We start from the raw sequence: 13752 nt of genomic DNA on the forward strand, positions 1-13752 counted from the left end.
TCCCTGAGCGTGCAGTGCAATTGCCCGCCCCCACCCCCACCCCCAGAGTGGCTTTAATGAGCAGCCACCAGACTTGCTAAGGAGCCAGCAAAAACGGCCTTTGAGGGCCATCCCAGACCTCCGTCACAGCCCGACCCGAGACTCTCCTCCTCCCTCTGTCCAGCCCGAGGGCAGCGCCCGAGTCTCTCCCCGACAGGGCCCTACAGACCTCCACCGCCCAGAGCACCCCGGGGCTGTCCCGGGATTCCCAGGCTGGGGGGCCGCTCTAGGGCGGGGAGCAGGAACGCGGGGGGGACTGGAGAAGCGGGTCACACCCAAAGGCAGCTCTGAGAACCGCCCCGGAGTCTCCTCCCCCTGCAAAGCCCCCGGAAAGCTGTTCAGCCCTCAGGCTGCAGCCCCGTCAAACTGGCGCAATTCCTTCTGGGAGGCTGGATGGCCGCAGGATTCTCCGAGAGGGCATTTGTCTGGCGTCGGTGGCTTGAGCCGCCCCCATTTCTCTCTCAGTGAAGCTCTATTTAAGTGATGGTTTCCCCAGTCAGAGTTTTATTGTGGTGCTTAAAGAGGCTTTACTTGGACAAGTTCAGGGTCCCCTTCATTTGCTCTGGGCACAAGGCAGAGAGGAGGCTGGGGGGACGAGGGACTCCGCGGCTCCCCCTAGCGGTGAGCAATAGGAACTTCCGGGGCTCAAACAGCTCAGAACCCTTTTTAACCGCGGCTTCTTTACAGGCCAAGCTTGACCTCGAACTCCTCCTCCGTCCCTCCGTCCATCCCCTGCCCCCCACAGCTGCTCTCAGAGGACCACCTGGTCTCCCATGGTCTTGGGTGCCGTCTGGCCTCTGCAGCCTCCTCCAGGAATGAGGACGACAGAAAGAACAGTATTGATGGGTTCACGGCCTTAGGATTGGCGCTCAGGGGCCTGCGGCAACTTCGCCTGCTTCATGCACAGGCTCGTGTCTGGGACCAGATTCCTCCCGCCAAACGGTGAGAGGAGGACCCGAGATGGAGGACAAGCCTAGGAGCACCCCTCCACACCTGGAGACCTTAGAGCAAAGCCTTCTGGGAAGCGTTGGGAAGATCAAGCACGGGGCGGGACCTGACTGGGGCCGGGGCTGCAGCACAGAAGTTCGATAGGCGGGGCTGAGGTGAGCGGGAGGGTCGCCAGACAGGTGTGGGTGGGGAATAGGGGAGGGGCGGAGAGTTTGCGGGTGGGGCCTAAAGGTAAGATGGGTTTGGCCTAAGGACTAGAAGAAAATTGTACTGGGTGGGCGGAGCCGAGCTCGATCTGGGGGTGGGTTCTGTGCTGGAGGCGGGCTCTGAGGGTTTTAAATTAGGCTTTTCTAGGGGCTTCCCTTTTGCTTCCCCCATCCCACCCTCCTGCTGGGCAGGGATCCCGCACAGCTTGTCCTGTCCCCGAGCAGGTGAGGCCCTCCCCGCTGTGGGCTGACTCTGGGAGGGAGACTGCAGAGGGGAGGGGAAGAACGTGAATCCTTCCGGGAACTTGGGGAGCAGAAAGACTCAGCTGCCAGAGCAGCAGAAATGGAGTCCTCCACAGGGGGAGGCCAAGATGTGCATGATGTCATAACATAGGCATTCTGGGAAATGGAGTCCTCGACAGGTACAAAATTCAACTAGAGGCCCATTTCCTTTAAGAGAAGTAATTGAAATAGGACGGCATGGGGATGTGGTGACTTTAAGGTATAATGTACTGTTTACTCCCCAAGAAATAAATGAATTTAAACGAAATATCCCCACATATGAACAAGATCCCTTTCTAGTATCAAAAAAGATGGCAGACATATTTTTTCAGTATAATCTGTCTTACAAGGACGTTGAGAACTTGCTATTGGCTTTTTAAAATGAATGTAAGAAAAATAAAATAATTACTCATGTCAACAAAACCTGGGGGTGCAATGCAGCACATTGGCCATCTCAGGATCCTGAATGGGACTCTAATGACTCTGAGGATCTTATACAACTATACCGATGTAGACAGGCCATTCTTACAGCAGTGAGGGAATGTGCAGACAGTACAGATAAGTGGACAGAATTTGAAAAGATTAAGCAAATTGACGAAGAGACACTCTCCAGATTCATGGACAGAATAATTGAGTTTGGGGATAGATACCTGGATTTTGACTTATCTAAAGAAAATAGCTTAAGAACAATTAGAAAGCACTTTGTCATTAACTCTTGCAAAGTGATTAGAGATTATTTTAGAACACATTGCCCAAGATGGTCAGAGATGGGCCTTGAAGAATTGCGGAAAGCAGCTTTATATGTTTCAAAGGGAAACAAAGAATAAAGAAATGATTAACATTTTTAAAATATAAGATTGAAAAACTGGAAAGAGGGCATGATAATCAACCAATGGCACTTGCCCCTCTCCAGGAATCTAATTATTGATTTGTTACTTGCCAATTGTGTGAGAAGAAGGGCCACAGAATGGCAGAGTGTAGAACTTTACTCAAGGCACGCAGAAGGAATCTGCAGTTTAATAACAACTACAGAAGTGATAATTATAGCAACAACTATAATAATGATAATGGAAACCACAACTTTAGGAATACTATCTATAGGAATAGATATTTGGAAAATTATAACTCAAACCAAATGACTCCACAACAATAATACTTCAGTGGTGCTCGTCCAAAAAATACTCCCAGTGCTAATGCCCCTTAAGGGGTGCCCTTCAAGGGGGTGTCCAAGGAACTTCCCAAACACAATGAAGGTGTGGGGGGGACTGGGACACAGGAATCAGAGGATATAACCTTTGATTTTCCAGACCCTGGTGTCCTACTACCCGTTGTCCCTATCCACTACTCCCCCCATACTAATGAACCCCATGTTACTTTAAAGGTGGGTAACACCTATAATGATTGTCTTTTAGACACTGGAGATTCCTTGTCTGTATTATAGAGAACACCTGATTTACATTGTTATTCTATTGGCTCAGAGAATGTAATGGGAGTGTCAGGAATACCCCAAAGGGTTAAAAAACTTTCCTCTAGAATGGTGTCTGTAGGACCCTTTGAGGTACATCATTCTTTCCTTTTGATGCCTAACTCCCCTCTAAATTTGCTGGGGAGGGACCTTCTATGCAAACTCGGAGCCACAATAACTTGCTCCCCAGATGGTTCCTTATCATTGGAAGTACCGGAGGAATCTTTAAATTTACTGCCTGTAATTTTCTCAGAGAGTCAGGAGGGAAAAGAGCATCCCACCTTTGTAATACCTGAAGATATACCAGAGTCTCTTTGGGCCACATCTTCTTCAGATTTAGGCTTATTTCAGTTGGCTGTTCCTGTGCACATAAAAACTAAATCTAGCCCACCACCTCCTCCCATTCCTCAGTATCCCCTCTCAAAAGAGGCAATTGAGGGAATTACCCCAGTAATTAACTCATTAATTACATAGGGAATAATAATCCCTTGTAAATCTGAATACAACATACCTGTTAAAAAACCAAAAAGAGGGCCCGATGTCAAACACCTCTAGATTCATACAGGATTTGAGGGCTGTGAACAATCACGTTATAAAGAGACACTCCATAGTTTCCAACATCAATACTATTATTTCTTCTATTCCTACCACAGCTACATACTTTACAGTAGTAGACTTGTGCTCAGCCTTCTTTTCCATACCCATACATGAGAACTGCAGGCATATCTTTGCTTTCACTTGGCAGAGCCGTGATTACTCCTGGGTCATCTGCCACAAGGCTTCATAGACAGCCCAAGATGCAAAAGGCATGCTTCTGGAATGCTAGCACAGTATTTTGGGTTAAATCTGAGGGCAATTGCATTTTACCGCTCTACCCTTGACTCGGTTGCACAAGGAATGGTGCATTACCTCCTGAGCATAGTAGTTACAGCTCTAATTGTCAAGAAATCATATAGTACTAGGATGTAAATTGCATGTGTATTCTGCACACCAAAATGAAAAACTGTTACGGTCACAGGATATGCATTCATTCACTGACGCAAGAATATTCCAGTGTGAAGTCATTCTGTTACGCAATGATAACATCACAATTCATAGATATGCAACATTGAACCCAGCGACTCTGATTCCTGCTTTGCCAATGGATGGAGAAGAATTGCATGATTGTGATCAAATAGTAAAACTCATTCACAAACCAAATGAACATCTTAAAGATACACTTCTTATCCATCCAGAGATAGAGGTAAACACAGATGGGTCCTCCTATGTTCGCAATGGGAGAAAATTCACTGGGGCAGTGTTTTTTCCCCTGTATCCCTCTGGCTTGTTCAGGATCAATGCTTTACCATTAATGTAAGAGTCCATTACATTCAATTATACCACAGTGTATCAGTCTCTGTGTACAATGTTCTCCTAGTTCTGCTCCTTTCTCTCTGCAACACTACCTGGAGGTTGTTCTAGTCCCCATGGAATTCCTCTACTTTATTATTCCTTTGAGCACAATAGTATTCCATCACCAACATATACTACAATTTGTTCAGCCATTCTCCAATTGAAGGGTATCCCCTCTTTTTCCAATTTTTTGCCACCACAAAGAGTGCAGCTATGAATATTTTTGTACATGTATTTTTCCTTATTATCTCCTTGGGGTACTATCCCAGCAGTGCTATGACTGTATCAAAGAGCAAACAGTCTTTTATCGCCCTTTGGGCATAGTTCCAAATTGCCCTCCTGAATGGTTGGATCAATTCACAACTCCACCAGCAATGAATTAATGTCCCGACTTTGCCATATGTACAAAAAAAAGAAAGAAAAAAGAAAGGATGGAGGGGAATTGATGATGGTACCAAGAGATACTTGAAGAAATAGAAATAAAATAAATAGAATACTGTTTTTCACACAGATACACATGGGAAGGGGAGGGGAAGAATACTCTTATAAGAAGGAGAGGAAGAGAGTGCCAATAGGTAATACTTAAACCTTACTCTCTGTGAAATCAACTCTGAGAGGGAAGAGCATCTAGATCCATTGAGATCCTGAATTCTATCTCATCATACAGGGAAAATGAGGAAATATCACTAATCAACATGTATGCACCAAATGGTATAGCACCCAAATTTCTAATGGAGAAACTAGGAGAATTGAAGGAGGAAATATATAGTAAAACTAGACTAGTGGGAGACCTGAACCTACCACTATCAAATTTAGATAAATCAAATAAAACAATAATTAAGAAAGAGGTAAAAGAGATGAATGAAATCTTAGAAAAATTAGAGTTAATAGATATGTGGAGAAAAATAAATAGGGACAAAAAGAAATACACCTTCTTTTCAGCAGCACATGGTTCATTCACAAAAATTGATCACATACTAGGTCATAAAAACATGGCATACAAATACAAAAAAGCAGAAATAATAAATGCAACCTGTTCAGATCATAAGGCAATAAAAATAACGATAAGTAAGGGTACATGGAGAGCCAAACCAAAAATTAATTGGGAATTAAATAATATGATTCTCCAAAATCAGTTTATAGACTTTCCTAAAGAGTTGGCCATAATCCATTGTAAGGCACATACTCATGGGAAGGACAGAATATCCCTAGGGAATGACAGAGCAGACATAACATCAAAATACACTGCAAGGTTCGGACCCCACCTTGTCCTGAATTTCTCTGCTTGAAAGGCATAATCTCACTAAAACCTACAACAGGGAAGAAATACAGTCATGGAAAGAGCATCTAGGCACTAAACTAATCAAAGGTATCTGAATTGCTCAAGGGGGGTAAACCTATTCTCCCTAAAAAGTTGTATCAACATCTATGCACTGTAATTCATGCAAAGGGACTTTATGGAGTGCAATGGATTCTGGATAACGTACAGAGGTATTGGACAGCACCTGGAATAACAAAAAAAGCCATTAGGACTTGTCAGGCATGTGAAACATGCAGAAGGTATAATCAAGGACATTTTAAGAGCATAGCATTGAAAGGCTTACCACTCAGCTATCTGCTTTTCCAGTGCATTCAAATTGATTATATCAACATGCCTAAAGACAAGGGATACAAATATGCATTGGTGATTGTGGCTAGACTGACTAGATGGGTTGAAGCATGTCCATCCAAGAAAAATGACACTTCCCAGATTCTACAAGAAATCTAAGGTGATAGTAGATATCACGGTGATCGTAGTGAGATTTCTATTACAGGAGATTATACCTAGACTTGGCATTCCCGATACCATAGATTCCGACAAGGGGTCCCACTTCACTTCCCAGGTTCTACAAGAAATCTACAAGAACACTGTTTACATTAATGAGGTTTCTCTGATGTTTATTGATCCTCTCTCTGTGAAAGCTTTTCCACACTGTTTACATTCATGAGGTTTCTCTCCAGTGTGCATTCTCTGATGTCTACTGAGATGACTCCTCTTTGTGAAAACCTTTCCACATTGTTTACACTCATAAGGTTTCTCTCTAGTGTGGAATCTCTGATGTGCTGTAGCAGATTTTACATTTGAAAGACTTTCCACAATGTTTACAGTTATAAGGTTTCTCTTCCAGTGTGGATTCTCTGATGTGCAGCAAGACTGTCCCTCTGTGTGAAAGCATTTCCGCACTGTTTACATTCATAAGGTTTCTCTCTAATGTGGATTCTCTGATGTATAGAAAGATGGCCCCTCTGTGTGAAAGTCTTTCCACACTGTTTACATTCATAAGGTTTCACTCCAGAGTGGATTCTATGATGTACTGCAAGAGAGCGGAGACAATTAAAATCCTTTCCACACTGTTTACATTCATAAGGTTTCTTTCCACGATGGATTAGCAGATGTGTAACAAGGGAGCTGCTCCATTTAAAAGCCTTTCCACACTGTTTACATTCATAAGGCTTCTCTCCAGTGTGGATTCTCTGATGTGCAGCAAGATTGTCCCTCTGTCTGAAAGCCTTTCCACATTGTTTATAGTCATAAGGTTTCTCTCCAGTGTGGATTCTCTGATGTGCAGCAAAACTGCCCCTCTCTGTGAAAGCCTTTCCACACTGTTCACATTCATATGGTTTCAATCAAGTGTGGATTCTCTGATGTGCAACAAGATTGTCCCTCTGTCTGAAAACCCTTCCACATTGTTTACATTCATAAGATTTCTCTCCAGTGTGGATTCTCTGATGTGTAGCAAGATTGCCCCTCTCTGTGAAAGCCTTTCCACATTGTATACATTCATAAGGTCTCTCTCCAGTGTGGATTCTCTGATGTACAAAGATGGTCCTTCTGTCTGAAAGCTTTTCCACACTGTATACAGTCATAAGGTTTTCCTCAAGAGTGGATTAGCTGATGTGAGGCAAGGGAGCTGCTCCCTGTAAAGGCCTTTCCACACTGTTTACATTCATAAGGTTTCTCTCCAGTGTGCATTCTCTGATGTGCATCAAGATGGTCCCTAAGTCTGAAAGCCTTCCCACATTGTTTACAGTCATAAGGTTTCTCTCCATTGTGGATACTCTGATGTTTACCAAGATGACTTCTCTGTGTGAAAGACTTTCCACATTGTTTACACTCATAAGGTTTCTCTCCAGAGTGGATTCTCTGATGCACTGCAAGAGAGTCTTTTTGTTTGAAAGCCTTTCCACACTGTTTACATTCATAAGGCTTCTCTCCAGTGTGGATTCTCTGATGTGCAGCAAGATTGTCCCTCTGTCTGAAAGCCTTTCCACATTGTTTATAGTCATAAGGTTTCTCTCCAGTGTGGATTCTCTGATGTGTAGCAAGATTGCCCCTCTCTGTGAAAGCCTTTCCACATTGTATACATTCATAAGGTCTCTCTCCAGTGTGGATTCTCTGATGTACAAAGATGGTCCTTCTGTCTGAAAGCTTTTCCACACTGTATACAGTCATAAGGTTTTCCTCCAGAGTGGATTAGCTGATGTGAGGCAAGGGAGCTGCTCCCTGTAAAGGCCTTTCCACACTGTTTACATTCATAAGGTTTCTCTCCAGTGTGCATTCTCTGATGTGCATCAAGATGGTCCCTAAGTCTGAAAGCCTTCCCACATTGTTTACAGTCATAAGGTTTCTCTCCATTGTGGATACTCTGATGTTTACCAAGATGACTTCTCTGTGTGAAAGACTTTCCACATTGTTTACACTCATAAGGTTTCTCTCCAGAGTGGATTCTCTGATGCACTGCAAGAGAGTCTTTTTGTTTGAAAGCCTTTCCACACTGTTTACATTCATAAGGCTTCTCTCCAGTGTGGATTCTCTGATGTGCAGCAAGATTGTCCCTCTGTCTGAAAGCCTTTCCACATTGTTTATAGTCATAAGGTTTCTCTCCAGTGTGGATTCTCTGATGTGCAGCAAAACTGCCCCTCTCTGTGAAAGCCTTTCCACACTGTTCACATTCATATGGTTTCAATCAAGTGTGGATTCTCTGATGTGCAACAAGATTGTCCCTCTGTCTGAAAACCCTTCCACATTGTTTACATTCATAAGATTTCTCTCCAGTGTGGATTCTCTGATGTGTAGCAAGATTGCCCCTCTCTGTGAAAGCCTTTCCACATTGTATACATTCATAAGGTCTCTCTCCAGTGTGGATTCTCTGATGTACAACAAGATGGTCCTTCTGTCTGAAAGCTTTTCCACACTGTATACAGTCATAAGGTTTTCCTCCAGAGTGGATTAGCTGATGTGAGGCAAGGGAGCTGCTCCCTGTAAAGGCCTTTCCACACTGTTTACATTCATAAGGTTTCTCTCCAGTGTGCATTCTCTGATGTGCATCAAGATGGTCCCTAAGTCTGAAAGCCTTTCCACATTGTTTACAGTCATAAGGTTTCTCTCCATTGTGGATACTCTGATGTTTACCAAGATGACTTCTCTGTGTGAAAGACTTTCCACATTGTTTACACTCATAAGGTTTCTCTCCAGAGTGGATTCTCTGATGCACTGCAAGAGAGTCTTTTCGTTTGAAAACCTTTCCACATTGTTTACATTCATAAAGTTTCTCTGCCGAATGGATTATTTGATGTGCAGCAAGATTAGAGTTTTGACTGTAAGGTTTCTCTCCTTCATCCTTCTCAGAAACCATTTCTACACATTTACTTTTTGGATGTCTACTGAAGTCTAAACTGCAGCCAAAGCCTATTCCTCCTAGGTTACCGTGATACATGGACTTTTCAGAAGGTTTCTCATTCCACTGAAAAAGTCCTACTACTTCAGGAAAGTGTTTGCTATATTGACTATCCTCACAACAGACATTTCTAGAGCTTAATTTCACACGCTTATTTAGGACTGAATATTCGCTGAATTTCCCTGAAGGGTCATCAAATTCATATTTACTATTTACATTTTTATTGATCTTGATATTAGAGTCACAGATTTCTCTCAAAATGAAGTGATGGGAACCATCATTTATACATCTTTTGGGGTCAGATCCTTCCACAAAAATTCTCAGTTTTGTAGAAAACTCCTTCATTTCAAATTTAGTCTCTGTCTCTGAAGAAAAGAAATTATGATATAAACACAGAAGGAAGAAGGACACACACAAATACATAGAGCAATATAAGTTCTTTCCACTGACGGCGGAAAGTAAACTGATTTTTATTCTATTTCCCCAGGTAAAAAGGAGTTTTTAAACATAAACAAGTAGAAGCAGTCTTTGGATACACCATTTGGTTATATATGCAAGATGGATGATTATAAAAAAGACTTTGACATATAATAACAATGAAACCTGTAAATCTTGAAATTTCTCAGACTTGTGAATGTTAAAAATTTCCACATTGGGGAATTCTCCATTGGAACAATTCCCTACTGGGAACATTCTCCATTTTGACAGTGAGAACTCTACTTGGATCTGAAATGGGAGGACCTCTACTCCACCCGTACTTAAGGACTGCTTTAGGGGAAAAAACTCCTTGCTAAACAATGAGGGTACTTGGGCCCATACTTATAGTGAGGCAAAAAGTTCTTTAAGCCATGCCTATTTTTAGAATCAATACAATGAGGTGCTAAGTACTTATTAAAGGTCAGGCAACTTGTAAACTTGCCAGGAGCAAAGAGGTGAAAACTTATTGAGAATTTTTTTCTGGTTCAAACTTACTAAAGGGATTAGTCAATCCAGCAGTGTTTTTTCTGATTCAAAATTACTAAAGGGATTAGTCGACCCAGCAGTGAATTAAGAATGGGCTGTCCTTTGGAAAACGTCTACTGTGATTGGTAGATGTAAGAACTTAGGGGGGGTAACATAGGAGAAAACCTGCTATATAAGAAAAAGGACAGACTGTTGGAAAGAGCTCTTGAGATGGAGAACAGGCTCTGGAGAACAGTCTGTTGAAGATGTCTCGCTGGAGCTCTTCTGAGGGGACTCTGTCCCTCTGGAAGCTCTTGAGAGAGGCCCTTTGAAACAGTCTCTGGCTGGAAGGCCCTTTGAGGAGGACTCTGGCTGGAACTCCCTCTGGGGAGACTCTGTCACTAGAATCCTTGCTTGGACAGATCTTATGGTGAGTGATAACTGACTGACTGATCTTTTCTTTTAGGACTTAGGCCTGGGTTGGCCAGGGCTACCCTGGGATGGGCTATCCTTTTCTCATTTATTTCCCTCTCTCTCTCTCTCTCTCTCTCTCTCTCTCTCTCTCTCTCTCTCTCTCTCTCTCTCTCTCTCTCTCTCTCTCTCTCTCTCTCTCTCTCTCTCTCTCCTTAATTCCTCATTGTATTATTAATTAAAATCTCTATAAAACCCAGTTGACTTGGGTATATTTCATAATTGGGAATATTTTCCCTGGCGACCACCTTATATTTGATTTAAAACAAGACACTGTAGTGAAAACATATTTTCTGCGGTCAATTTTACTCACCCACTCTTATATCTACTATAATTTATATCTTCCACTATTTTAATCACTACAGTTTATGACCTCAACCATTTTAACTCTTACAGTTTATGGCTTCCACTCTTTTAAATGCCACAAACCTCACAATGGACCTATGACACAGGCAGCACAAAGATTCTCATCAAAGTTCACAACTCTATCATGAGTAAAGAATGAAGGAATGACATGAACTATAACCCAAACCCTTTGCCTGATTATGCTTTGTCCTCCATGTTGGACAGCCTTTCTCCATTGCCCTTTCTATCTTTCATAAAAAGTCATTCATCCATTACTGCTATAATTTTGTGAATATGCTCTATTCTCATCATTTTAGATACACTATCACATGGTCATTTTTGGTAAATTTTGTATGCTAAGCAGAAAATTAATTTCATTCTTTTTAATTCTAGTAATTTTCAAAATGCAATATAAATGGAATGTGGTTCTTCTCTCTACATATTATAAAAGGAAAATTTAACTATACCAACATGCAAAGACATTATGCCATTCAAATTAGAATTATGCCCAACTGGCTTTAAAAAGAATACATGCCCTTTGATCCAGCAATAACACTACTAGGTTTGTATCCCAAAGAGTTAGTAAAAAAAAGGGTTGTATAAAAATACTCACATCCCAACTCTTTTTGGTGGCAAGAAATTGGAAAATGGGGGGTGTCTCTTGATTGAGCAATGACTAAACACATTGTGATATATGATAGTGATGGAATACTTTTGTATCATGAGGATTGATGAACTGGAGGATTTCTATAGGAACTGGAAGAACCTCCATGAACTGATAAAGAGGAAAATGAGCAGAACTATTGAGCAGAACATGAAACTTTGTGGAATGATACAATGTAAATGACTCTGCTACTAGTAGCAATGCATTGATATAGAACAATCCTGAGGGACTTAAGGAGAAAGAATGCTATCCACACTGAGGGAAAGAACTGAGGGAGTAAAAACACAGAAGAAAAATATGACTTATCACTTATATATATATATATATATATATATACATACTGTGTGAAACCCCCATCTCTGTTATGATTATGATAGTATCATCCTTTATGATTACTTTAATAACAGAATCACAAGTCTTAATAGTCAAATGACATAGTTTGCTTTATAAGAATTATAAACATAAGCTAAAAACAAAATAAAGTTTAACGTGGTATAAAATCTTGTTTACAGGCATTGTAACATTAATATTGTAACCCAAGTTTCCACTTAGCCTACCATATGCCTATTTTTGTATAACAAGATAGTCAGATGGGGTGGGGAAGTACTCTTTTTTATATAAGAAGATACTCATAGAGGCACCCAACTGCTGACTCCTAGTATTTCATAATACTTGTCAGCAGAAAAACAATTAGCCTCCAACCCCTTTATGTAGAGTCCCTAGAAAGGTCAGCTATAATAATAGACAAAAATTATCACCCATAGTGAATTTTTTTTTACACTTTCTAGCTTAATCAGCACTTACATCATTAAGAAATGTCCATGTGAAAGATTTGACATCCATTCGATTTTAAGTTTGATTGTATTTTCTGTCATCATTTGTATCATCAAGATTTCTTGGCATAAAAAAGAGTGTCTCCTATAGCTCGGGGTCTCTGGTTCTGATCTTGATTAGAGTCTAAGTTTACTGTGAAACTGACCCCCTCTCAATAAACCTATTATTTAGCTGAGAGTTGTGTACTGGTCTGATAAATTTTCACCACAGTACATGAGGGGGATTTTAGTTTTTAAAGATTGTTCTTTTGCAAAAATGACAAATATAAAAATAGGTATCAAGTGATAACATTCATATATAATCCAGTGGAATTGTTTGTTGACTCTGGGAGAAGGAACAGAAGAGTGGTTGGAAAGAAAATGAATCATGGAAACATGGGAAAATATTTTAAAAATTAAGAAAAGGAAAAATGATCTCATGCCATTTAGTGCACACATACAAATTATTCATCTCATTTTATGATTACAATATATAATGTCTTGTGATCTCCCTACACTTGAGTCCCTCTCATTCATCTCTCAGAAAATGAACAGCATGATTCAACATTGGTCTGCCAGTGAGTGACCAAGTCTAACAGTCCCTTAACTATAACAGATTAAAGTGTTTTGGGATAACAGCCCTGATACACCTGGTTTCACCTCACTCACCTGGACAGGAGCTCCTGGAAACGTCTTGCTCTAGCAGCCATGGTGCTTCCCCTTGCTGAAAAGGGGAAGTAAAATATTCTCTAGGAACTGGAAGACCTGGGCATAAGAACGAAATATCTATATTAATGGAAAGGGACATGAAAGTAAGGTCTACAGAATGGCTTCTTTTGTATTCAGTCTTGGGATATTTGCACGAGGGTGAATATCATGGAAAACATTTGCAATCAGAAAAATTCCATCCTTATCTCCTATAATGGAGGAATAGGTACATTCTGCAACCTCCATTACACAGAAATTAATGGTAGCTGGTAGTGAAGGGTTGAGAGATCAGAATGTGGAGTCAGAAAAGCAAATTTAATCCAGCCTCAGAAAGATGGTAAATGGGTGCCCTTGAGCACATTATTTAACCTCTGTTTCCCTAATTTGCCTCAATTGTGAATTGAAGTCAATAAGAGTATCAAATTCAAAGGGGTGTTGTGAAATTAATGATAATTATGAACAACTTTATCCAGTAGAGGATATAGAACAGATATTCTGAAACACTGATTCCCTTTCTTCCATTCCCATTATCTAGAATGAGATTGGAAGAATGAAAGAGGAATTAGAATAAACTTACTAGACTAGGCAGAATTAACTGTGAACTAGATTTATATTTTGTTCTTTTATTTCCATGTTGTTATGGAAATTACAGTCCCCTTACCTTCACTCTCTAAATGACTATTTGCATATGTGAAATGTAAAAAATAAAACCTTCAGATTACTCCACTCTACTTAGTCTAACAAAAACAGGAATGTCTAC

The 13752-nt window shown here is 41.0% G+C and overlaps 1 protein-coding gene across 8 annotated transcripts in view; it reads right to left on the reverse strand.

Annotated features, from left to right (window-relative positions):
• Window positions 1–520: 520 nt before the first annotated feature.
• LOC130458167 (zinc finger protein 570-like) overlaps window positions 521–13752 on the reverse strand; it is a 60183-nt gene continuing 46951 nt past the window's right edge. For 5 of the 8 annotated variants that reach the window (XR_008917245.1, XM_056821305.1, XM_056821304.1 and 2 more), the window contains 2 exons: window positions 12954–13049; window positions 521–9415 (listed from right to left, as the gene is read on the reverse strand). Coding sequence is in view for 6 of the 8 variants with exons in the window: in XM_056821305.1 (XP_056677283.1) it covers window positions 8340–9415; window positions 12954–13049 (1172 nt within the window). In the remaining 2 variants the exon portion in view is untranslated. The remainder of the gene's footprint in view (window positions 9416–12953; window positions 13050–13752) is intronic. The other 3 variants (XR_008917244.1, XM_056821309.1, XM_056821310.1) reach the window with 3 other exon arrangements.

The sequence above is a fragment of the Monodelphis domestica genome, chromosome 3 (genome assembly GCF_027887165.1).
Source record: "Monodelphis domestica isolate mMonDom1 chromosome 3, mMonDom1.pri, whole genome shotgun sequence".
In the NCBI taxonomy this organism is placed as follows: Eukaryota; Metazoa; Chordata; class Mammalia; order Didelphimorphia; family Didelphidae; genus Monodelphis; species Monodelphis domestica.